A 23,356-nucleotide genomic window follows, 5' to 3' on the forward strand; every position below is an offset into this window, starting at 1 on the left:
AGACTTTAGTTCACCTGCAGTAAATCCAGCAGCTACCCTGCAGTATACAAAGCCATTCAAACTAGCTGCACCTTTACCAGCTCTGAGAACACTTTAATGATCAATAATTATAAAACAGATCAGAGATATTATTCTGAAATGGACCAATCAAACAATGACTACTTTTACTGTCGCTACTTTAAGTACATTTAGATGAGAGTACTTTCTACTTTCACTGGAGGAACATTTAGAATACTTTTACTGTGACAGAGTATTCCTACACTCTGGTACTTCTACTTTACTCAAGTACAAGATCTGAGTACTTCTACTTTACTCAAGTACAAGATCTGAGTACTTCTACTTTTACTCAAGTACAAGATCTGAGTACTTCTCGACCTCTGGGTACCCGACTAAATATGTATCAAAGCAGAATTTCATTTAGTGGATAAAGCAACATTTTCTGTTTTGAAACCATGAAAGCTGTGTTTGTGCTGTACCGATTTGATGTATTTTGCCTTTTAATAACCAACAAAACAAACTGGGTCCAGAAAGGCAAGATGACAGCATAGGATTTATTGACGTGTTTTCAGGTAGAACAGAACATGCTAGTTGTGTCTGAAGAGCTTGATCCCGATCCAGCTCCAGAGGTGGAAGAAGACGTAGACGGGGATGGTGACGGGCAGCAGCAGGCTATAGAAACACACACTGCTGCTGCTGGTGCAGCCCTGAGGGAAGTTCTCATCCACTGCAGCCGAGTAGAACAGACCAAAGAGAGACACTATCGGCACCAGCCCCACCATCACAGACAGGGAGAACATGCTTACAAGCGTCTGATCGCAGCAGGTACAGAAGAATTGAGCCTTAAAACACTGTAATGTTAACAGTCTCTGTGGGGTCAGCTGGTGGCGGAGTTTCTACGCCTGCGTTGGAGTAGTGGAGGGGGCTGTGTGTTTCTGTATGAGCCTGGCGTCCTGAGGGATCATGTTGGGGATGCCGTCGATGATGGGATAAGCGATACCGAGCTCCTCGTTGATCAGCTCATTGGTCTCAGATGCGTACCTGTGCAGGGACAAAAGCCAGACGTCGTTCTTCTTAAATAAGTTTGTAACTGCAGGTGACATAATCAACACTTTGCCCACGTTAGTGGACACTGGGCCTGAACCAATGAAGGTACATTCATATTAAATATCAACTCAAATATTCCTATGTAAGCTTTTTGAAAAATGTCTTTCTTTTCCTTTCATTACCTTAAAAGTAGTAAACAATATCATCTGCAGAAATCCCAGAGCCATTTATTATCATCAATAAGAATTAGAAGCAGGCATTACACTGACATGAAACTGATAATAAAAAGGAGTCTTTCCTTGTCTAGGTGGCTGATAACGATTACTAAGTGTAACAGTCGTGTAAATGTTCATTTTTGAGATCGCAATTTATTTGTAATGATTTACATCTTAGAGAATAAGAAGATGGAATAAAAATTAACGTATACTATTTTTTGTTGTTTAATCACAAGAACATTCTGTCATTAAAGGGACACAGACACAGCTGACAGGAATGGAGATTTGTTTAAATGTTTTATATTATTCGTTTAGATCAGTTAAAGAAGTTATTGCTACACTATGGTCTGTTGAAGTTATTTTAGTGTCTTACTACACAAATACTCGGATTTACGGTTTTTATACATACTGATGTCAATTATTGTTTTAGACATCAATTGGAATTGCATTGCTCAATTAAATTGTCTAGTTTATTTTATTATAATTGTATAGTTGATGTCAGAGTGTTTGTACGTGATTAATGTTATATACTATTATTAAGGATTTTAAATTGTTTTGTAATTTTAAATGATTTTATAGTTTTAAATATTTGTTGAAGTTTTCATTTCAAAGAGTCTTTCCAACTGACAAATGAGAGCCGTCTGTCACACACAGACACAGCTGATTTTGTTTTTGTTGGACAACAGAGAGGGTCAGTACTTCCGGTCTATTTATTAAAGCCAGAACAACGCAAACAAATCGCAAAATCAGACCGGCTACGAAGCTCTAGGATCCCCGACGCTTCGCATGTGTATTATTGGACTCGTGTACAAGGAAAGCCCCCTACCTCACATGTTGTTTAGTTTGTGTGTGTTTTACCTGAGCGGCTTCTTGCTCAGCGGACACACCAGCAGCTCCAGCAGGGAGAGGTCAAACTGCTCTCCGTCCTTCAGACCTGAGAAGCTCCGCAGCGACACACAGCCGGGGGTCAGCCTCTTATGCACACAGCGGCGAACACACACTGTTTCTGTCAGCAGTCTACCAAAAACATTCCGAAACATGACCGAAACAGTCCGAGAAGCTAGCAAACACTCCCCGACCGGAAGCAGCACAAACGCCGTGTAACCCGAATATCTGTCCTCCTCTTTCTTCTTCTTTGGTCTTTGGGTTGGTTAACAACGTCAAGGCGCATTACCGCCCACTACTGTATTAGCGTGTGGATCAGAATTATCAATCCCATTCACACAAATAAATACATAAATACATTAATAGAAAACAGGTATATAAGTATGCATTCAAGGGGATAAGGGCCATGTGTTTCAAAGTTCTGAGATTAAAGTCAGAATCAGAACATTTGTGAAGAAAGACCTTCATTTCCTCCAGAATATTGACATCTGTTGAAACTGATGGAAACAGTCAGTCAGGCTGGTGTAATGGCGCTGTGGGGGTTTATATTTTCTGACTTAATGTCATGTCTATAGCTTCTCCTGTTTGTTCCCATCTCTCTCCCACCATGGTTGGAGTTATTTATTTATTGGATGTCCATCTTCAGAATGCCCTTAAAGTTTGGCCCAATGCTGTATCCTTAACTTTTATTATGTCACATAATTTCCTGCACCTCAACATTAAGAGCAGACAGAAAAGTCATTCTGAACGCAACACAACAAATTCTCAAATATTGAGCTTGCCCCGCCTCCGACTTCTTTATTTAGGTTTCTGCTTCCGGATCATGAGCAGTTCATCTATAATCTTATACTAACCTTCAATATAGTACGATACAATCCATAGAGTTTGTGAAAGGCTGGACCTACAGTCTTTTCAATCTCAATTGGTGGAGCAGTTTTGAATTTAAAGTGGTGGACAGACACTTGTAGCACGTAGTTTTGCATAACATAGAACACTAGTCATGTGGGTGGTGGTGGCGAGGCCTGTAAGGACCTGGTTTTGGACCCGGAAGATCACCGGCTCAAGTCCCCGAAAAAGCAAGAGCTACCGAGGTGTCCCTGAGCAAGGCACTAGGATGGGTCAAATGCAGAATGTACATTTCCCCTCTGTGGGACCATTAATAATAATACATTTTATTTGTAAGCACTTTTACAGATGCTCAAAGTCACTTTACAGAGGTAATACTTCTTAAGTGTTCCTTCTTCTGCTCTGGAAGTACAAAAGTAGAGCAAACTAGAACAGACAGCGATAGGAGATGTTCTCACCCAAGTATTTACGTATATGACTACCTGCTTTATTTTTCAGAATGGATGATTTATTCACTGATATATTAAAATGTTTAATAGCTGATCTGTCATACATCGTTATTTAAGAAACAGCTCCTCTTTATATAGTGATTATACTGTTTTAGTTTTTTTCTATTGAAACTTTAATCTCCATTAACTATTTTTTCCCACAGTATCGCCCTCCTGTATTACCTTAATCTTATTGCTCTTCTTTCCTCTTTTTAATAAATCCCCATCATCAGCAAACAATGACATTTAAATATGTCCCTGAAGTTGTGCAGACCCATCATTTATGCATAATGGAACAGATAGCTGGGCTAATGATTAATCCCTAAAGTGTTGCATTTCCTATCATGTCTTCCTCTGATAAGACTGTCTCAATCAGGCTCCTCTTCTGTGAGCTGAAGGGTTAGTTCTGCCTGTTGATTTCTTAAGCAACTCCATATAAGAACATAGTTTTAGACTGGTTTAATAGCTTGATTTATGAAATAGAGTAATGATGCACCCCTCATGTGTCTCTACTCTGTCCTGCTTGTGTTTTCTCACAGGAAGTGAGCTGAGAGCAGGTTTGTCTGATGCATAATTTGTGATCCTGCTCATAGTAAAGAACGAAAGCCCCCTAAACTTTGAGGTTACCCTACCCAAGGTAGAACAAAGACCAACCATGTCATTACTTTAAGGACAGAAAATAATAAACATACTGTACCTTTTGGATTTTGAATTTCCGACTATAATTCATGTGTGTTTAACAGTGTATCTTACACAGATGGTAAAAGGTATTGATATAATCGTTGCTTTATTGTATGGTTTGCCTCTCTGTGAACCTCTAGTGAAGATTTGGTGTCATCATTATGTCCAGAGATGCATGGGATACGGCCGAAACGACCCCCTTCACAGGAGACTACATTTTCACTAAATCTGTTATGTGAAGGTTTAAAACATCAAAAACAAAACAAAAAAAATGTAATAATAATATTTTTGAACAACCATCAATTTAAAAAACTGGACATTTTAAAGTGATGGAAAAACTTAGTTGTGCTTTTTTTTCATCTCAAAACTAAGGATTGTTTCCACATTGGTCCGTGTGGGGGCAGTGTTGCACTGAGTAACTTTGTATGTGGCTTTCCTATAAAAATGAACCAGAGTATGGAAAAGGACATGAATTGAAATGGCTCGGGTCGCATTCGTTTGAATGACATATTAATAGAGCAATTTGCATTTAGTAATGTTAAGTACAATAAACACAATCCTGTCGGTACCAGCGACTGTCCCTGTTCTGATTCAGATTTTTCAGGACTTCATACTTCTAGACTAAATAAGCGCATCATCCTAGCTGGGCTCACGGCCGCCAAAAAGATGGTTGTTATGCGATGGAAACCCTCGCAGATGCTTAACATTAGACAGTGCATTCTTACCTTTTTAGATGTGGTATATTTGGAATTGTCAACTGCCCGTATTCATGGAGCTACTGAAAAAACTCTGTCCATTTGGCAGACAGCAGCTGAATCTTTGAAATGCTTATTGGGGTAACCTTATAACCTTAACTATCATCACCCCTTGTGACATTCATTTTATGAATCCTTCTTTCCCCCGAAGTTTGATTTTTTTTGATGGTTGGGTGGGGGGTCATTATTTTTCTTTGCGTCACGAAGTTGTATTTTATTGAAATTTGGATGCATATTTTTGTGACAAATGGCCGACCTTACACTTTTCATGCCCACTCAATATTGTATTGTACTTTTGTATATTGATGTGCAATTGCTTAATAAAAATGTTGTCACAAAAAAAAAAGAAAATAAACACAATCCTATCTCGTAAATATAACTACTTTCTGTTTAGCCTTTCCGAGAACCAGCACCTTATCGTGGTGGAGAGGTTTGTGTGCCCCGATGAACCTGGGGGTTGTGTTGTCTGGTAGGGTCTCCCATAGCAAATTGGTCTCAGGTAAGGGGCCAGACTAAGATTGGTTCAAAAAGACCTCATGAAAAACACACTTGAAAGCGAGGATACCCGGCCCGGAGGAAGCCCGGGTTCCCTTCTGGAGCCAGGCCCAGAAGGAGGACTCGTCAGCGAGCGTCTGGTGGCCGGGCTTGCCACGGAGCCCGGCCGGGCACAGCCTGAAAAAGCAACGTGGGCAACACCTCAGCTTCTCCGTCCCGCGGGCCCACCACCTACGGGAAACAGCGATGGGGTCGGGTGCGCTGCCAGAAGGGTGGTAGTGAAAGCAGAGGGTCTCGACGGACCAGACTCAGGCGACAGAAGCTGGCTTTGGGGACGTGGAATGTCACCTCTCTGGGGGGGAAGGAGCCGGAGCTTGTGCAGGAGGTGGAGCATTACCGGTTGGATCTGGTGTGGCTCACCTCTACGCACAGCGTCGGCTCTGGAACCTTACTTCTGGATAAGTGTTGGACTCTATTCTTCTCCGGAGTTGCCCAATGTGTGAGGCGCCGAGCGGGTGTGGGGATGCTCACAAGCCCCCGGGTCAGTGCCGCTTTGTTGGAGTTTACCCCAGTGGACGAGAGGGTCGCCTCCCTATGCCTGCGGGTCATGGGGGGGAAAACTCTGACTGTTGTGTGTGCTTATGCACCAAACAGCAGTTCAGAGTATTCGGCCTTCTTGGAGACCCTGAAAGAAGTCCTGTAAGGGGCTCCTGAATGGGACTCCTTAGTCTTGCTGGGAGACTTCAACGCACACGTGGGCAATGATGGAGACACTTGGAGGGGCGTGATTGGGAGGAACGGCCCCCCTGATCTGAACCGGAGTGGTGGTTTGCTACTGGACTTCTGTGCTAGTCATGGATTGGCCATAACAAACACCATGTTCGAACATAAGGATGCTCATAAGTGACAGTGGTACCAGACCACCCTAAGCAGAAGGTTCATGATCGATTTTGTTATCGTATCATCGGACCTGAGGCCGCATGTTTTGGACACTCGGTTGGAGAGAGGGGCGGAGTTGTCAACTGATCACCATCTGGTGGTGAGTTGGGCCGAGTGGCGGGGGAAGCCTCTGGACATATCTAGTAAGCCCAAACGTGTATTGCGGGTGAACTGGGAACGTCTGGAGGAGTCCCAAGTCCAGGAGGCCTTCAACTCACACCTCTGGCGGAGCTTTTCAGGCATCCCTGTGGAGGCTGGGGACATTGAACCAGAGTGGGCAGTGTTCAAAGCCTCCATTGCCGAATCTGCGGCGGTGAGCTGTGGTCTTAAGGTTTTAGGTGCCTCAAGGGGCGGTAACCCTCGAACCTCCTGGTGGACACCGGTGGTCAGGGAAGCCGTCCGACTGAAGAAGGAGGCCTTCCGGGATATGTTATCCCTGGGTACTCCTGACGCAGTTGCAAGATATCGACGGGCCCGAAGGGCAGCAGCCTCAGCCATGGCCGAGGCAAAGCAGCGGGTGTGGGAGAAGTTCGGAGAAGCCATGGAGAAGGACTTTCGGTCAGCACCAAAGTTGTTCTGGAAAACCGTCCGACACCTCAGGAGGGAGAAGCAGGGAACCATCCAAGCTGTGTACAGTAAGGATGGGACGCTGTTGACCTCAACTGATAGTGTGTTAGGGCGGTGGAAGGAACACTTTGAAGAACTCCTGAATCCGACAACTCCGCCCTCTATGTTAGAGGCGGAGCTGGAGTATGATCAATTCCAATCTCACGGGGGGAAGTCACTGAGGTAGTTAAACAGCTCCACAGTGGCAAAGCCCCGGGGGTGGATGAGATCCGCCCAGAAATGCTGAAGGCTCTGGGTGTTGAAGGACTGTCATGGTTGACACGTCTCATCAACATTGCGTGGAAGTCGGAAACAGTACCGAAGGAGTGGCAGACAGGGGTGGTGGTTCCCCTTTTTAAAAAGGGGGATCAGAGGGTGTGTGCCAATTACAGAGGCATCACATTACTCAGCCTCCCCGGGAAAGTTTACTCTAAGGTGCTGGAAAGGAGGGTCCGGCCGATTGTCGAACCTCAGATTGAGGAGGAACAATGCGGTTTTCGTCCTGGTCGTGGAACGACGGACCAGCTTTTCACTCTCGCAAGGATCCTGGAGGGGGCCTGGGAGTACGCTCATCCGGTCTACATGTGCTTTGTGGATTTGGAGAAGGCGTATGACCGGGTTCCCAGGGAGATACTGTCGGAGGTGCTGCGGGAGTATGGGGTGAGGGGGTCTCTACTTAGGGCCATCCAATCTCTGTACTCTCAAAGCGAGAGCTGTGTCCGGGTCCTCAGTAGCACGTCGGACCGATTTTCCGGTGAGGGTTGGCCTCCGCCAGGGCTGCGCTTTGCCACCAATCCTGTTTGTGATATTAGACATGGACAGGACTTTGAGGCGTAGTCGTGGGGGAGGGGGGCTGCAGTTTGGTGGGCTAAGGATTGCACCACTGCTTTTTGCAGATGATGAAGAAAAAGATGAAGATTCAACTTTATTGTCATTGCACAGAGTACAAGTACTAGGACAACGAAATGCGGTCTCTGCATTTGACCCATCCTAGTGTTAGGAGCAGTGGGCTGCCATTATGTACGGCGCCCGGGGTGGTCCTAATGGCTTCATCGGTCTGTGACCTTCAGCACTCACTGGATCGGTTCGCGGCCGAGTGTGAAGCGACTGGGATGAGGATCAGCACCTCCAAATCTGAGGCCATGGTTCTCAGCAGGAAACCGATGGATTGTCCACTCCAGGTAGGGAATGAGGCCTTACCCCAAGAGAAGGAGTTCAAGTATCTCGGGGTCTTGTTCTCGAATGAGGGAACAATGGAGCGTGAGATGGGCCGGAGAATCGGAGCAGCGGGAGCGGTACTGCAGTCGCTTTACCGCACCGTTGTGACGAAAAGAGAGCTGAGCCAGAAGGCAAAGCTCTCTGTCTACCGGGCCATCTTCGTTCCTACCCTCACCTATGGTCATGAAGGATGGGTCATGACCAAAAGAACGAGATCGCGGATACAAGCAGCCGAAATGGGATTTCTCCGCAGGGTGGCTGGCATCTCCCTTAGGGATAAGGTGAGAAGTTCAGTCATCCGGGAGGGACTTGGAGTAGAACCGCTGCTCCTTCGCGTTGAAAGGAGCCAGTTGAGGTGGTTCGGGCACCTAGTGAGGATGCCACCTGGGCGCCTCCCTAGGGAGGTGTTCCAGGCACGTCCAGCTGGGAAGAGACCGAGGGGTAGACCTAGGACCAGGTGGAGGGATTATATCTCTTCACTGGCCTGGGAGCGCCTTGGAATCCCCCAGTCAGAGCTGGTTGATGTGGCCAGGGAAAGGAAAGTTTGGGGCTCTCTGCTGGAGCTGTTACCTCCGCGACCCTGATGGAAAAGCGGGAGAAGATGGATGGATGGATGGATGGGGGTTGTCATCTGCTGTAGTTTTACTGGTCATCTTGCTATTTAATAGTTGTATCAGTTATGTGCAACTTTTCATTCTATATAGTACTTAATGTGCTGATTTACTAGCCCCGGAGCCATTGAAAGAGTCTGACTAGCCCTGTTTGACATGCTAGCTAATGTTAGCTAAAATTAGCTTGTGTTAGCTTAGACAGTGGTTAGATTTTTGTAGTATGCAGTTCGGGACTACAAACACAAAAACATCTGTCTGCTAGTTCAGGTACTTGTTAGTAATGCTACTGTGGAAGCTTTTTATATGTTTAAATGCTTCCACATGGTTTTACACACATGTATAGGCCTACATTAATCCTTTTCATTCTTCCCAGCATAAAACAATTTCAGTGTTATTTATTTATGCTCTTGATGTCTTTCTTTATTTTAGAGGAAGCATTCCAGTGTCTTGAAAACAGCAGAAATGGCATCAGATGATGGTGGTGAACAAAGAGCCATGCCCACCACACCTCCTCTCAAACAATCAACACTCAGCACCTCAGCAATCACCCAAAGAAAAGTAAACTCCTTGGTTCTTGAGTTCGTAATTGCAGATGTGCAGCCCTTTTCATTAGTGGAGAATGCCCCATTCCGTAAGATGATCGAAGGAATTAGTGGGGGTAGGACACCCATGTGCAGAAAAACATTGATGTTGTGCATTAAAAGGGGATCTCAAAGTATGAAGGAGGCACTTACTGAAACTCTTCAGGATGTTCAAAACGTGTGCACAACAGCAGATATATGGACGGCTCATCATAGGAGTTTCATGGGAATCACGTGTCACTGGATTGAGCCAGAGACATTAGATCGAAAGTCTGCTGCGCTGGCATGTGAAAGGATAAGGGGCCGCCACACCTATGATGTGATTGCTGCCAAAATTAGTCAGATTCATGCAGAATTCCAGATCCAATTTCGTGAAGGCATTCAATGAATATGGAGGGTGTGAAATGGATGATGAGATGGATGGCATAGATGATGTGCAGTTTGCTGATGTCTCTGCAGTTCTTCAGGAGGAGCAAGAGGAAGAGGAGCTAAACTTTTTTTTGCCACCTCACCATCGATGTGCCGCGCATACTTTGAATCTTGTTGCCACAAATGATCTTGACAAAGTTGCCTCGCAGGGTGTTTCTCGAAAACTATACAGAAGTGCAATGTCAAAATGTGCTGCAATCTGGAATAAGTCTCATCGCTCATCAGGTGCTGCTGATGCAATTGACGAAATTGCCCAAATGAGATGTTTGGTACCTTCAGTGACTAGGTGGAGCTCAGAGTATCATGCAATCGAGAAGTTAATGAGTCTCACTGAGAGTCAGCTCAATAGAATCTTTGACCAGCTGAAAGTGGCCAAACTGCATCCTCAAGAGATGATGTTTCTAAAAGAGTACACAGCCATTCTGAAACCTCTTGCATACTCAATCAACCTGCTCCAGGGAGAAAAGAACTGTTACTTTGGATATATAGTTCCCACCATTCTCAGCCTAAAAGCCAAGTTAGCTGAAAAGTTGACACAAGTGCAGTTCTCAACCCACATCCTCTCAGCTGTTATAAAAGCCATTGACACTCGATTTGGGCAGGTGCTGGCCTCCCATGAGGCAAGGATGGCGGCTTCCACCATCCCAAAGTTTCGACTGTGGTGACGAAGAGAGGGAAGCAATGAAAAGAGCAATGGTCCAAGAGACTCGTCTTCTTCATACAGAGCCTTCTGAGGACGCCGGCACCTCTGGAAATGCCGCAGTTGGAGGTGATCCAGAAGATGATGACAACTTCTTCACTTTTGAGAGAGCACAGATGACAAGTTCATCAGTGGAGGAAGAGGTGCAGAGGTATCTCCAAGATCCAGACAAGTCATTGGCATTGAAGATGTATCCAATGATCAGAGCCCTCTTCTTAAAGTACAATACTACTCTGCCATCAAGTGCTCCTGTCGAGCGTCTCTTTAGCCAGGGAGGACTTATTTTCACTCCACACCGTAACAAAATGACAGATAAGCACTTTGAGCAGGCTCTCCTGCTGCGATACAACCGCCTTTACTGGAGTGTTGACATGTAGAGTAGGTGGGTCAAATATGTAGGTAGGTGGCTCAAAGCATATTGGCTTAAGGTTCACAGGCATTCACAGGCAATGCACATTGACAACCACATTATTCTTTTTAAAACCAATTGTTGTATTTTTTTCATCTGACATTCACATAAAAGCAAGACCTTACATGCCTTCTGCAAATGTTTGCAAAAAAAAGTTTTTCATCCTATGTTATGTACAACTTTGACATTTTGGATTGTTTTTTGCTGCTAGCCTTTGTTGTTACATTACCAAGAAGTAATGTTGGTTTTTCAATATAACATTTGGTGGCGTAGTTTAAAAAAAGGATATCATTTTGCCATCATCACATTCAGTTTGTGTTTCTGTTTTGTTTTGAAGGACCGTTATTAGTGTATCTTTCTTAATGGAAGAACATTAATGTTAAAAAAGTCAGCTGTAACAATCTTAATGGAATGTTTCATATCATCCTTTTATGCTTTTATCATGTAAAATCGGGACAAAGGTAGGGAAAATGCAGGTTTTCCTCTGGTGCTTTTTATTTTTAAGGTGATAAGTTGGAACACCTACGCACTTAGTCGCTCAGTGAAAAAAAAAATGTTAGATGTAACAGCAAATTCTGAACAGAAACAGAGTATTTTATGTTTTTCTATTTTCCCACTTTTAACAGCTGAGTAAATAAAGAAACTGAATGGGAAAATTGGTCAATTCTTCTTTTTTTTTTAACCAAGCAAAACATATTTTGTGTTAACATACCCTCAGTCTTTGTTCAGGGCACATTTTCTGCACATTTCTTTGTTCCTCTACAGAAAATTATAATATATTGCACTTTCAGGGTGACTTGGACCTAACACATTCAGCCAATTGGAACAGAAGAACACACCAGAATAGGGCTGTTTAGTAAGCAGGATTTGATGGGCATATTCCTACACGTATAAAATGCAATTCAATGTGGAAGTAATCCAAGTATTCAGAATACGTTACTCAGATTGACTAATGTAACGGAATACGTTACAAATTACATTTTTGGGCATGTATTCTGTATTCTGTAACGGAATACGTTTTGAAAGTATCCTTCCCAACACTGGTAACATATATGCTATACGTAGAAAAACAAGTCCTTACGTTAAAATGAAACACTCTCAAACCATTTAATGAAGAGTCATTCAGCTTTGCTCTTTAACAAAGTCCATGTAAAAACATGTTGATAAAATGGCCAAAACAGAATTGGCACATTTGCACTACAAGGCGCCTTTTGCAGTCTTTATTTACTGTTTATGTAAATATTTGTAAAACATCTTCTTAACACATGTTCTGAACTCTTGACTTAACCATGGTTTACCTGACGAGAACAACACAATACAAATGTGTGGTGTTGTTCATATGTTATATATGAAATATGACAAAACTGCCATGAAAAACTCTCACACATCTCTCTTATGTCACAACATTTAGGTCTGACACACCGCAACATTAAAACTACTGACTGTGTACTGTGAGCGGCAACATTAACTTTAACCACAAGTTATTTAATTGTTTAGAGGCACCCAAAGCCGGGGAAATTCTTAATGCCAAAGTTCATGTTGGCTTTGAAGGCACCATAAGTGTCCAAAAGAGGAAGCTTTAAAATGTTGGCACAGGCATTTGCCATTGGGAATGTTGACGTTGTAGAAGATAGGAACTGAAGGCGTGGCAGAGGACTCATACAAGCAGGAGGCACACATGGCACACCTGTAGTGAACATTAACACCTCCTCCAAGGTCACTGAACTGTCATTTTCTAAAAGTAAAGAACATTGGAATCAATTGACAGTAAATACTATCTACATCAACACCGGAACCTTTTATAATTTGTGTGTATAAAAATCTGACAAGAGCAAATTGACTAACCTTCAGAATCGAGAACATAGTCTGCCCAGTAACTCATAGCTTTCTCTTCCTGAGCCCTTCTGTTGCTTCCCTGTTGACTAAGTTCAGGCTGAAACAGATTTTCCATCTCTGCAGCAGACAGCTTCACATCGGCATGACAGAGAGCAGGGGTCAGGACCGTCGGATGCTGCTGCAGAGCTGTCAGAAACAGCAAACTTTCAAGTCCAGCCTTGAATCTAAAATACAATTAAAAGATGCATGTGCGTCATGTAGAGGTAAGTAAGCAAGAAAATGGGTCAACAGCAACACGTTTGTCGTAATTATTTTAGCAACAACAATGAAATACAAAAACCTACCTTTCGATTGCAGTGTTGTTCCTGTGGATAATGTACCACTTCAGGTACTCCTCTACAATGATTTTTTTTTCCCTTCACATGACCTGACATGTCTGAAGCACCCAGCAGTCTGCCACATGGCACTGTTCCGTATCGTCAAGTCATGAAGGATCTCCACTGAGGGAGCATTCAATACAAAACAGCTAACGTTAGCAGATAAAAGTAGTCTAGATTTAAAACGGTTCAAGCTGCACGGATAAATCGAGCAGAATCAAACTGTACCCTTACAGTTTTCACAGACAAGCAAACAACTTGAAAATAGCTTTCTGTAGTTTTGGTCAAAGCTAAGTTCTACTAACATTATACACTACACACATAATCTGCTCCCACACACAGAATAAAGTCATTTAAAGTCATTAATACGGCAGCGACAGATATTATATTATCTACATACTGTGTAACTTTAACATTATAAACTTACCCATGAGATGTTTCCTGGAGATCCCCCTGCCTTCTTCTTCTCTCGCATAAAAAAACGCATGCGCATCGGCAGTAACAGTCTCTTCCGCTTTTTTATTTGCGTCATTGCTTTGTTTATCTGCATCGCGGTGTTTCTTTTTATTTGCAGCGGTTTTTTTAATTTGCAGCACCCTGGCCTCTCAGGGCCACCGTACGGAATAGGGTATATCAAAATAAAAACAGTAAAAAAAAAAAAAAATTCAAAACTTCACGTTTCGGTAATGAGAACTAAAAAGTGGTGTAGCTACAAACTTTGAACTTACAGTGGGGCAAAAAAGTATTTAGTCAGCCACCAATTGCGCAAGTTCTCCCATTTAAAAAGATGAGAGAGGCTTGTAATTTTTATCATAGGTATACCTCAACTATGAGAGACAGAATGGGGGAAAAAATCCAGAAAATCACATTGTAGGATTTTTAAAGAATTTATTTTCAAATTATTGTGGAAAATCAGTATTTGGTCAATAACAAAAGTTCATCTCAATACTTTGTTTTATACCCTTTGTTGGCAATGACAGAGGTCAAACGTTTTCTGCAACACGGACTTTCAACTCCCTCCAAAGATTTTCTATGGGGTTGAGATCTGGAGACTGGCTAGGCCACTCCAGGACCTTGAAATGCTTCTTACGAAGCCACTCCTTCGTTGCCCTGGCGGTGTGTTGGGATCATTGTCATGCTGAAAGACCCAGCCACGCTTCATCTTCAGTGCCCTTGCTGATGGAAGGAGGTTTTCACTCAAAATCTCACAATACATGGCCCCATTCATTCTTTCCTTTACACGGATCAGTCGTCCTGGTCCCTTTGCAGAAAAACAGCCCCAAAGCACGATGTTTCCACCCCCATGCTTCACAGTAGGTATGGTGTGCTTTGGATGCAACTCTGCATTCTTTCTCCTCCAAACACGACGAGTTGAGTTTTTACCAAAAAGTTCTATTTTGGTTTCATCTGACCATATGACATTCTCCCAATCCTCTTCTGGATCATCCAAATGCCCTCTAGCAAACTTCAGACGGGCCTGGACATGTACTGGCTTAAGCAGGGGGACACGTCTGGAACTGCAGGATTTAAGTCCCTGGCGTCGTAGTGTGTTACTGATGGTAGCCTCTGTTACTTTGGTCCCAGCTCTCTGCAGGTCATTCACTAGGTCCCCCCGTGTGGTTCTGGGATTTTTGCTTACCGTTCTTGTGATCATTTTGACCCCACGGGTGAGATCTTGCGTGGAGCCCCAGATCGAGGGAGATTAGCAGTGGTCTTGTATGTCTTCCATTTTCTAATAATTGCTCCCACAGTTGATTTCTTCACACCAAGCTGCTTACCTATTGCAGATTCAGTTTTCCCAGCCTGGTGCAGGTCTACAATTTTGTCTCTGGTCTCCTTTGACAGCTCTTTGGTCTTGGCCATAGTGGAGTTTGGAGTATGACTGTTTGAGGTTGTGGACAGGTGTCTTTTATACTGATAACGAGTTCAAAAAGGTGCCATTAATACAGGTAACGAGTGGAGGACAGAGGAGCCTCTTAAAGAAGAAGTTACAGGTCTGTGAGAGCCAGAAATCTTGCTTGTTTGTAGGTGACCAAATACTTATTTTAACGAGGAATTTACCAATTAATTCATTAAAAATCCTACAATGTGATTTCCTGGATTTGTTTTTCTCATTCTGTCTCTCATAGTTGAGGTATACCTATGATAAAAATTACAGGCCTCTCTCATCTTTTTAAATGGGAGAACTTGCACAATTGGTGGCTGACTAAATACTTTTTTGCCCCACTGTATATCTGGAGAGATAAAACATTAACTGCTTACCTGGTAGCCATCTTGAGTGTTACAGTCAATACTGTCCCCTCCAACAAACTTATTCAAATGTAAGTTCCTTGAGGACTTAAACAATGATTGAAAATTGTTGCGGAGAATGAGAAAATTGGTTTTGGACACATTTCTATTCCTTATTATTTTCACTAACTTTACCAATGATCACCAAATACCACATGTTTCTTCACTGTATCTGTTTATAGTACAACAAGCATTAAAGTTCATTCTTTTTTATGTTTGTTAATTACTAGTATTTCCATCTCATAGAACTCAAATCCAGTTATGGACAGGACGCGGTAATGAAAAATAAAATGTAAAAAATAAAATAAAATGTGTATTTATGATGGTAATTTGAAATCATGAGCAAAATTGTACATGAAGAGATGTTTATAATGGTATCCTTATTATTTTGATAGCATTAACATTTATCATAAAAAGGCTTCAAGACACTTTATCCGTCTGATTTTGCGAGAATCATAATTATGGGTCCGCCTAGTAATCCCCTTGGTTTAGAAAGTGGGTCCCACAGGATTTTTGCATGGTTGAGAGTTTGGAAACAATTAAACTTGCGGTATTTCTTGATAGCTGGATTAGGGCTGAACGATTAATTGCATTTGCGATAATATCGCGATATGACAAAACGAGATTGTCCAACCGCAAAGGCTGCGAGTTGACTGGTCACATGATCTGGTCACGTGACTTGCGAGTGAGCCGAGCGGAGCCGAGCGAAGCCAGCAGGCAGGGAAAGAAGTCAACGCTGCGCTTGAACCTGTTGCACAATGGCCTCAGGCTCGTCAGAAGAGTGCACGGCTGGAAGTTTGGTACCAAAGAGGGGCGGCACGTCAGTTGTGTGGAATTATTTTGGCTTTAAAAAGGAAGATGCTGCACAACGTCAGGTATTGTGCAGAACGTGCCTCGCTACTGTTGCTACCTCATGAGGTTCATGATTGTAATCACGATTGATTTATTGCTTGTGTTTGTTGAAAAATACATGAGAAGAGGACCTTGAAAAAAGAATCGCATGTTAAATCGCAATTGCAATATTGAGGAAAAAAATCGCAATTAGATTATTTTCTAAAATCGTTCAGCCCTAAACTGGATTGAGAACGATGAGTTTCAGTTTGTACAGTGTCTGTTTAGCAGGCCGCATTACCGGTTCAGAGCTCCCAAGAAAAGGTGGCATGAGTGTTGGCAACCCGCTGGCGTGGGTCAAAGTCCCGGTGTGTCCGTAGCGTGCTGCTCCGTGTAAGGTTGTATCTGCACCGGAGGCTACACATGGATTTAGCGTATTCAGGGAGGACCAAGGCGTGACGTTCATCCATGAACACCCACCCGATCCTCGGCCTCCTTCCACGCTCAGACCCCGACCTCCGTTGTTGTCCTGGCGGTAATCCATGGCCGGTGCCAAACGACAACCATGCGCATCGGAGAGGCCCGCATCACCAGCACCGGAGGTATGTAGCCCAGGGTTAGGCTAGATGTCTCCAGCCAAGAGGAGGGTTGCTGCCAGAAAAAAGATCTCCTGGTAGATCCGTCTTGATTTTTCGTTACCTCTGGTACCTGTATGTTTTGGCAGGATAGCTTGGCCGTTGTTTAGCAGAACTTCGTAGATAATATGTTTGCTCGTTTGGTCTGATGCTGTGCTGAGGCTCTCCATGCTCAGTTGAATTTGTATAGCAACAACGCACAGAGAGTAAGAGTAGTCCAAAGACAAAACGTACTACAAACAGGCTTTGAGTGATCTGAGCACTTTGCCTTGGTAGTATCAGGGTGCGTGAGCCGGATTTTTGCGATGATAAAAGAGTTTTGCGTAATTGGCAAATGTGTTCGAGTGTGCGGCAGCAGCACCTGCTCGGCTGTGTGTCGCCGTCTTGGTTCAGATTGACATTCACTCAACCTGATTGCCATAACTAAATTAACTAAATGTGACATTTTCATTCTTTAAAGTATACTGTGGGTGTTCTGCCCACCTTATATTAGAAGTTTGATGATAAATTAAGGTTTTGCATTGCCATGGTTTATTGTTAGTAAAGGAATTTTAGGGTACAGGAAGTAGGAGAAAAAGTGAAGCTAAGCAGAGAAGCATGGCAGTAGACCTGCATTTTCCTATTAACTTAGTAAACAGCTCCGTCCGAAAGCAATGACTGTAAGTATAGTAATGACAAAGTAGTTGTAAACATGTATTGTTTAAGGTTATGACATTTGTAATGGTTAAATGTGTGTAACTAAGCGTTAGCATTCGCGCCAGTGTTAGCATTCGGCTAGCGTTAGCATTATTTACTTTGTATTTGACTTGTTTGAACTTGGCGTTCTTGTGTGTTGATCTGTGTTTGTTATGCTTGAATGTATGACATTATTAAGCGCCTTGTATCTTTTTTTAAAATTCTAGTTTCACTCCGTTTGACGGTCAGTTGACTGCAGAGAAGTCAATAAAAGGAGCATGGCTGCTCATTTCCTGGCTCTCAAAAGAGTTTGGCTGGCTGTTTAATCTATGTCAACACTGAGGCAGTACAACACATAGCGAGAACAGTACAGTGGGCCTGTCAATACATTAAAAAAAGAATACTGTTTAATACATATTGTCAGGTGAATGATTGTTCCCACACTGTTCCTTGAGGGGGCAGTGTTGCCCTTAGTGAAGGTACCATTGTATGTGACTTTACTATAATAATGAACAAGACGATGGAAAAGGACATTGCAACTAAATGAACTGCATTGATTTGATTAGCTAGACGACAGCAGCCAGATAATTTCTTTCATCAATCCACGGCAGTGTATTTAGCTCCGGTGGGTTATAGTTATAGGCTAAAGCTCTGTTGACATTTTGTGAATTCTCTTCAGTCACAGGTTCTAGTTTCATTCAAGCCCCATACACATTATCCAAACTTGATTTCCCTGCAGGTAGCTTAACAATATTAAATATTGTCAGAGAGCCCCCCCCTCCATCACCATCCATATTGCTGAATACATTGCTGTGAGACTTTCTTGGCAGGGCCCCAACTTGTTTTAAAACTGCTGCTAGCTGTAATATATCCCACGGCTCAGCGCTTGACAGAGCTGCTAATATGATTTTTCTCCACCTGTTTGCCGGGCCTTGGATACTGTAGCTCTGTTCCTCTGTGTGCTGGGTGTGTTTACTCATGAGAGGTATCCATTATCTCTGACATGTTCCAGCTGAAATGATGCTGAGAAATGTGTTAATACAAAATCTAATGCGATGTGCTCTAACACAGACGATTGAATCATTTTAAAATGGTATTCTTTATGTTCAAATGGAAGCTAAATAGGTAAGGTTGAAAAGAAAAAACAAAAAAAAAGCCACACAGGTAATTAGGAGATGCTTTGACTTTCCTTAACACTCAGCACACCAAAGACATGAAAATATGAAAGCCTATCTTCCTCTGATTTAATTTAAATATTTACCCACATCAGGATCACAGTAGAGCTAATTGGCAAATTAAGTTTTCTTATGTATTTTGAGGTTGGTTTCTTTTAAATAGTTTTATAAAAAATGATTCAAACAAGAGTTATGTAAAGGCCCTATTCTGATTTTTAGGCTTTTCCCTTTTCTTGTAGTGTTGTTGTGCATGGTTGGTCTGCGAGCTAAAATCCCTGTGTTCCTCCCCCACACACTACCCCCCTGCCTAAAACGCCTCCATTGGATTCCTTTGTTCACTTCTGGAGTGACATCACTAGGTGACACTTCACTTTCAATTGGCCAGAGCTCCAACACATTGTACATGATCGGCTAAAGGGCGGGACATTTCTGAGCAGTTGACTAATCACATCCAGCTAACCAATCAGAGCAGACTGAACTCTGGTTTCAGACAGAGGCTGAAAAGAGGTGCAGCAGCACAGGCAGTATGAGAAAAATAAAGAGCTTTATAACCATTAAAGCATGGAGACATGTCCCAGGAGAGATACTGAATACTTCATGAACCTGAACATGATCAGAATATGTCCTCTTTAATGTAATCGCATAAATTACAATAAAGAATCTAACCTGGTTCAGTATGCAGTGCAATTCCCTCCATAAAGTATGATGTTGCAGTTTACATCCATCAAACGATATGTAGTGAAAGTTAGGTAACACACTCAGAGGTAAACCTGTTGAATACTACAGTGGAGCTTTACAAGAGCCACATTTCATTCATCTGGAGCTGACCAAGTCATGAGGCGGGCTCACACACCGAAAAGATTATCTTTACCTGCTAAAAGTGTAAATTGTTTGCTAACAAGTTTGCCCCACAAAGTGTTGTCTTTACATCTTACCGTTTAAAGAGCAGTAAATGAAGTTTAAAATAAATAAAGGTAGCAGTAGCAAGTTTATCTTAGAATGTAACATTTGACTTTCCCACATGGACAGATGGAAGAGTAACAGAGCCTGGGGCTGTTTTAGAGTCTATTTTCTCCTAACTAAATTTAATCTGAGAGAATATTAAGGTTTACTTCTCTTACTGAAAACTAAATTACACGGTAAAACTCAGAGTGATTTTCTAGCAGATGTTCTCTATACTCAGAGTCTTCCAGATGTTCTCTATACTCAGAGTCTTCCAGATGTTCTCTACTGCGAGTCTTCCAGATGTTCTCTACTGCGAGTCTTCCAGATGTTCTCTATACTCTGATATTGAAGATTATTCTCAGGGTTATTTCTGAGAGGGTCTCCTAGTATCGCCTCCTCCCTCTGCTCTGTAATGTAACCTGTACCTGTCTGTGTTAATGTTCACAACCCCGTAAGAACAGGAGGTTGATAGGAAAGTAGTCCCAGGTCAGAGTCCAGTTCCATGGCTTAGTGTTAATGCACCGGAGTCCTCATTCCTGAGCCTGAGTCAGGACTACAACGCTGTCCATTCAGCTTGCTCCTTCTTTCTGTGAATTCTTTACATGATAACTGAGGCATCTGTGGAAGAATAATACCTGAAATGTAAATGATGAGCACACATTGTGTTGCTGCGTTGTCCGTAATGTGGTTTCTTCATGTTTTGAGGACCCACGCAGTAACAGATTCACTGCTTTCTGGGTTGACGTTGATGACACATCCCAGAGAACATTAACTGTCCTGGTTTCAAGCCATCGATCGTGGTGTCCTGACTCATTTCCTCAAAATATAAAAAATCTGGGAGTCAAATTCAAACAGGCTTCAAGCTGCAGCGCATCCCCACACACCCACCGACAGGCGGGCCAGGCTTGGCAGGAAGTGAGCCTTCCCTGCCAGGGTTCTTACAACACTCATAACTTATTTTCTCTCTGGGCAGGGAGAGATCTCTCATAATCTCCATCAACACAGAGATGCTCAGGACTGCAGCGGCCATTTAGCTTTCAATTAGCAGTGATGGAAGAACCACTCAGATTTGATGCTTAAATAAAAGTAAGGATGCTACACTGGAAAAAAGACTTAGTACATACAGATAAATAAATGAATAAGGCTTTATTTTACAGCACAACACATTAAAACAGGAACACCAGAAATTCAATTAAATTCATTCAAATGTTTAAACCTTTTAGCAGCTTCACAGTTCAAGGGACACAAAGTGGTAAGAGGTGTGATAATAAAAAAGTACAATAAAATACATTTTTGTCCAGAAGTTCATGACAGAAAACATAATGAATAAATACAAAGAAATATTAAAACCTATCAAATAAATAAAACAATACAAAACATTAAAATAATCATAATGATTAAAAGACCAATCAAAAGGGGATGCAGCTAATAAAAAGCAAATGTAATCAGTTACAATTACTAGTTACCTGTAAAAAGTATCACAGTATAAAGGTTAAGTAACATGACATCTTCCCGTACTTTTTGATTACCTCAATATCAAATGCAATGCAAAAAAAAGAAAAGAAAAGAAATATCAAAAAGATGTTCTTTGCTTGAATGTATTATGTAATACCGCAGGATCAGAAATGTGTCCTCTTAATTTATATTCTAGGCCTACAGAATAATGTAGTTTAAAAAATGAATTAAAAACAAACACAGATTTTTTTTGTTTAATAAATCAGGTGTCCAGCAACTGCATAAAAAAAGAATGATTTGTTCAGAGTTTGATTCTCAATGTTTTTTGCACTTATTGTAAGTCGCTTTGTAAGCCAAGTGAAATGTAACATAATGGAATGGAATGAAGGTAGTCTAAATGAAAATGCAGGCAGCAGTCTACTTCGATATATCTTTATACTAACTGACTTTATTATGATTATATACCATATTATCTGGATGGGGAGCAACAGATTGCATGTAATGGGATTAAGTAATCAGGATACAAAGAAAAGGTAACTTACAGTTACATCAAAAATGTGGAATCAGATGACTGGTACGTTTAAAAAAAAGAGAGGGGTAATACTAGCAATATTACAATGTTATGTTATAATACCTTTTGAAATAAAAATAGATCATAGGTAGACTTTCTGCCTTCATTTTCATTTTGCTTTTCATTTAGACTGCTTTCATTCTTCTTCATTTGAATAATTTTTTAAACCAGTCAGTGGACACCTGGTTTATTAAATCAAAAATCTGTGTTTGAAAACAGCATTTGTTAATTATATTATTCTGTAGGCCTATTTTTTAATTTAAGAGGACACATTTTAATCCTGAATATCTTAGTTTCTTATTTTCTAAGGTCACATTGTTCGGTTGTTACATATTACACTCAAGCAAAAAACATTCTTTTGAAGCTTATTTTCTCTTATTTATTTGCATTGCATTTGATATTGAGGTAATCCAAAATGAAAGTAGGTCACTGATTCCATAATTTCTACAGGTAACTAGTCATAGTAACAGATTACATTTTTAAAGTAACGCTCCCAACCTGTACATTATACATTATGTTTCTATTTTTCCTTCAGTATGTGTGGTGTTATTTCTGCACGCAGGAGACCCTCTCAGCTCCTCTCTGCCTCTGTAGTTCTGTGGCTCTGGGAGAAGAGGCTGTGTTTGGAGGCAGCAGCGCGTGCGTCACGCTCCCTGCATGGAACCTTCTCAGAGATTCTGCATCAACCCACTCCTCTGAGTCATTTTTGACAAAGCTTTCATCAACCCCACGTTTACACTGACCTGTGTGGTGCCGTTCACCTGAGCTCAGATGTCGGGGCCACCGCTGCAGGCTCAGCAGTCAGTTCTGAGCTGTGTTCAGGGACATGTTGAAGAGTCAGGAGCAGGGATACACAGAGCTCACAGTCCTTTCTTCTATTTTTCTACTGCAATGCTTTCTGTTTGCTTTGTAAAGAGAATCCGACTGCACACCTTCATACAGACATTTATACAATCAAATGTTATATATGTTAATATAAAAATGTAATCTGTTACAATAACTAGTTACCTGGCAACAGTCACACTCTGCTCCCTCACTCTCTGTTGCACCCATCAGCTCCACTATAGGCCTCCTTCACCCTCACCTCAGTGCCAGATCATACTTCGCAACATGCAAGTCTTTCCCGCATTACCTCCCAGATTGCTCTCCGGGTTTCGACCTAGCTTGCCCCTGACCAGCCTGCTTTGCTCGTTTCCTGACCCTGCCTGTACCTGCGTCTTCTGTTTCGCCTATTCCTGGAACCCTCGCCGGGCCCCGACCTGTGTTTTGCCTGCTGTCTGCCGGTTTGTCGTTCTACCTACCACTGCAGCCTTAAAGGTCCCCTATTATGCTTGTCCAGTTATAACCCGTCCTTTCATGTGTTATGTAGCCTTTTCTGCATGTAAACGGTCTGCAAAGTCAAACACCCTCAAAGTACACCCTGTAGCAAGTTAAACTCTAAAGCAGAAAAAACGTGTCTATGATGCCCTCCCACGCTTGTTGGAGATTTTTGTTTTTCCATTTTTTTCTTCTGGGGGCCGTCACTAAATCTATAGACCAATAGGCACACCCTCCTCTGCCATTTACTGTTGAAAGGCTGAAATGTCAAGGAAGTATTTTGCCCTGAAATGTAAGGGGAAATGTCATCTGTTTGCCTTACTGAAGGCAGTACCACGACAGAGTCAG

At 42.3% G+C, this 23,356-nt stretch overlaps 1 protein-coding gene and 1 long non-coding RNA gene across 2 annotated transcripts; both read right to left on the reverse strand.

Annotated features, from left to right (window-relative positions):
• Positions 1–657: 657 nt before the first annotated feature.
• On the reverse strand, positions 658–2,387 carry zgc:162634 (uncharacterized protein LOC555881 homolog). The gene is made up of 2 exons (XM_063897860.1): positions 2,118–2,387; positions 658–1,038 (listed from the first exon to the last, which is right to left on the reverse strand). Exons 1-2 carry the CDS (start codon positions 2,297–2,299, stop codon positions 894–896), a joined length of 327 nt encoding a protein of 108 aa, XP_063753930.1. The 5' UTR covers positions 2,300–2,387; the 3' UTR covers positions 658–893.
• Positions 2,388–11,729: 9,342 nt separating this feature from the next.
• LOC134858906 (uncharacterized) lies at positions 11,730–13,770 on the reverse strand. Its single transcript, XR_010165004.1, has 4 exons — positions 13,543–13,770; positions 13,083–13,238; positions 12,748–12,962; positions 11,730–12,637 (listed from the first exon to the last, which is right to left on the reverse strand). It is a non-coding gene; the product is annotated as an uncharacterized LOC134858906 (long non-coding RNA).
• Positions 13,771–23,356: the final 9,586 nt, after the last annotated feature.

Source organism: Eleginops maclovinus, chromosome 2 (assembly GCF_036324505.1).
Source record: "Eleginops maclovinus isolate JMC-PN-2008 ecotype Puerto Natales chromosome 2, JC_Emac_rtc_rv5, whole genome shotgun sequence".
NCBI classification, from domain to species: Eukaryota; Metazoa; Chordata; class Actinopteri; order Perciformes; family Eleginopidae; genus Eleginops; species Eleginops maclovinus.

What these genes read in the sequence shown, in the direction of transcription:
- zgc:162634 (XM_063897860.1), bottom strand. Translation starts at nt 2,299, where the DNA reads ATGTTTCGGAATGTTTTTGGTAGACTGCTGACAGAAACAGTGTGTGTT. An exon ending in CTGAGCAAGAAGCCGCTCAG is followed by an intron (nt 1,039 to 2,117) that starts GTAAAACACACA and finishes GTCCCTGCACAG; the next exon opens with GTACGCATCTGAGACCAATG.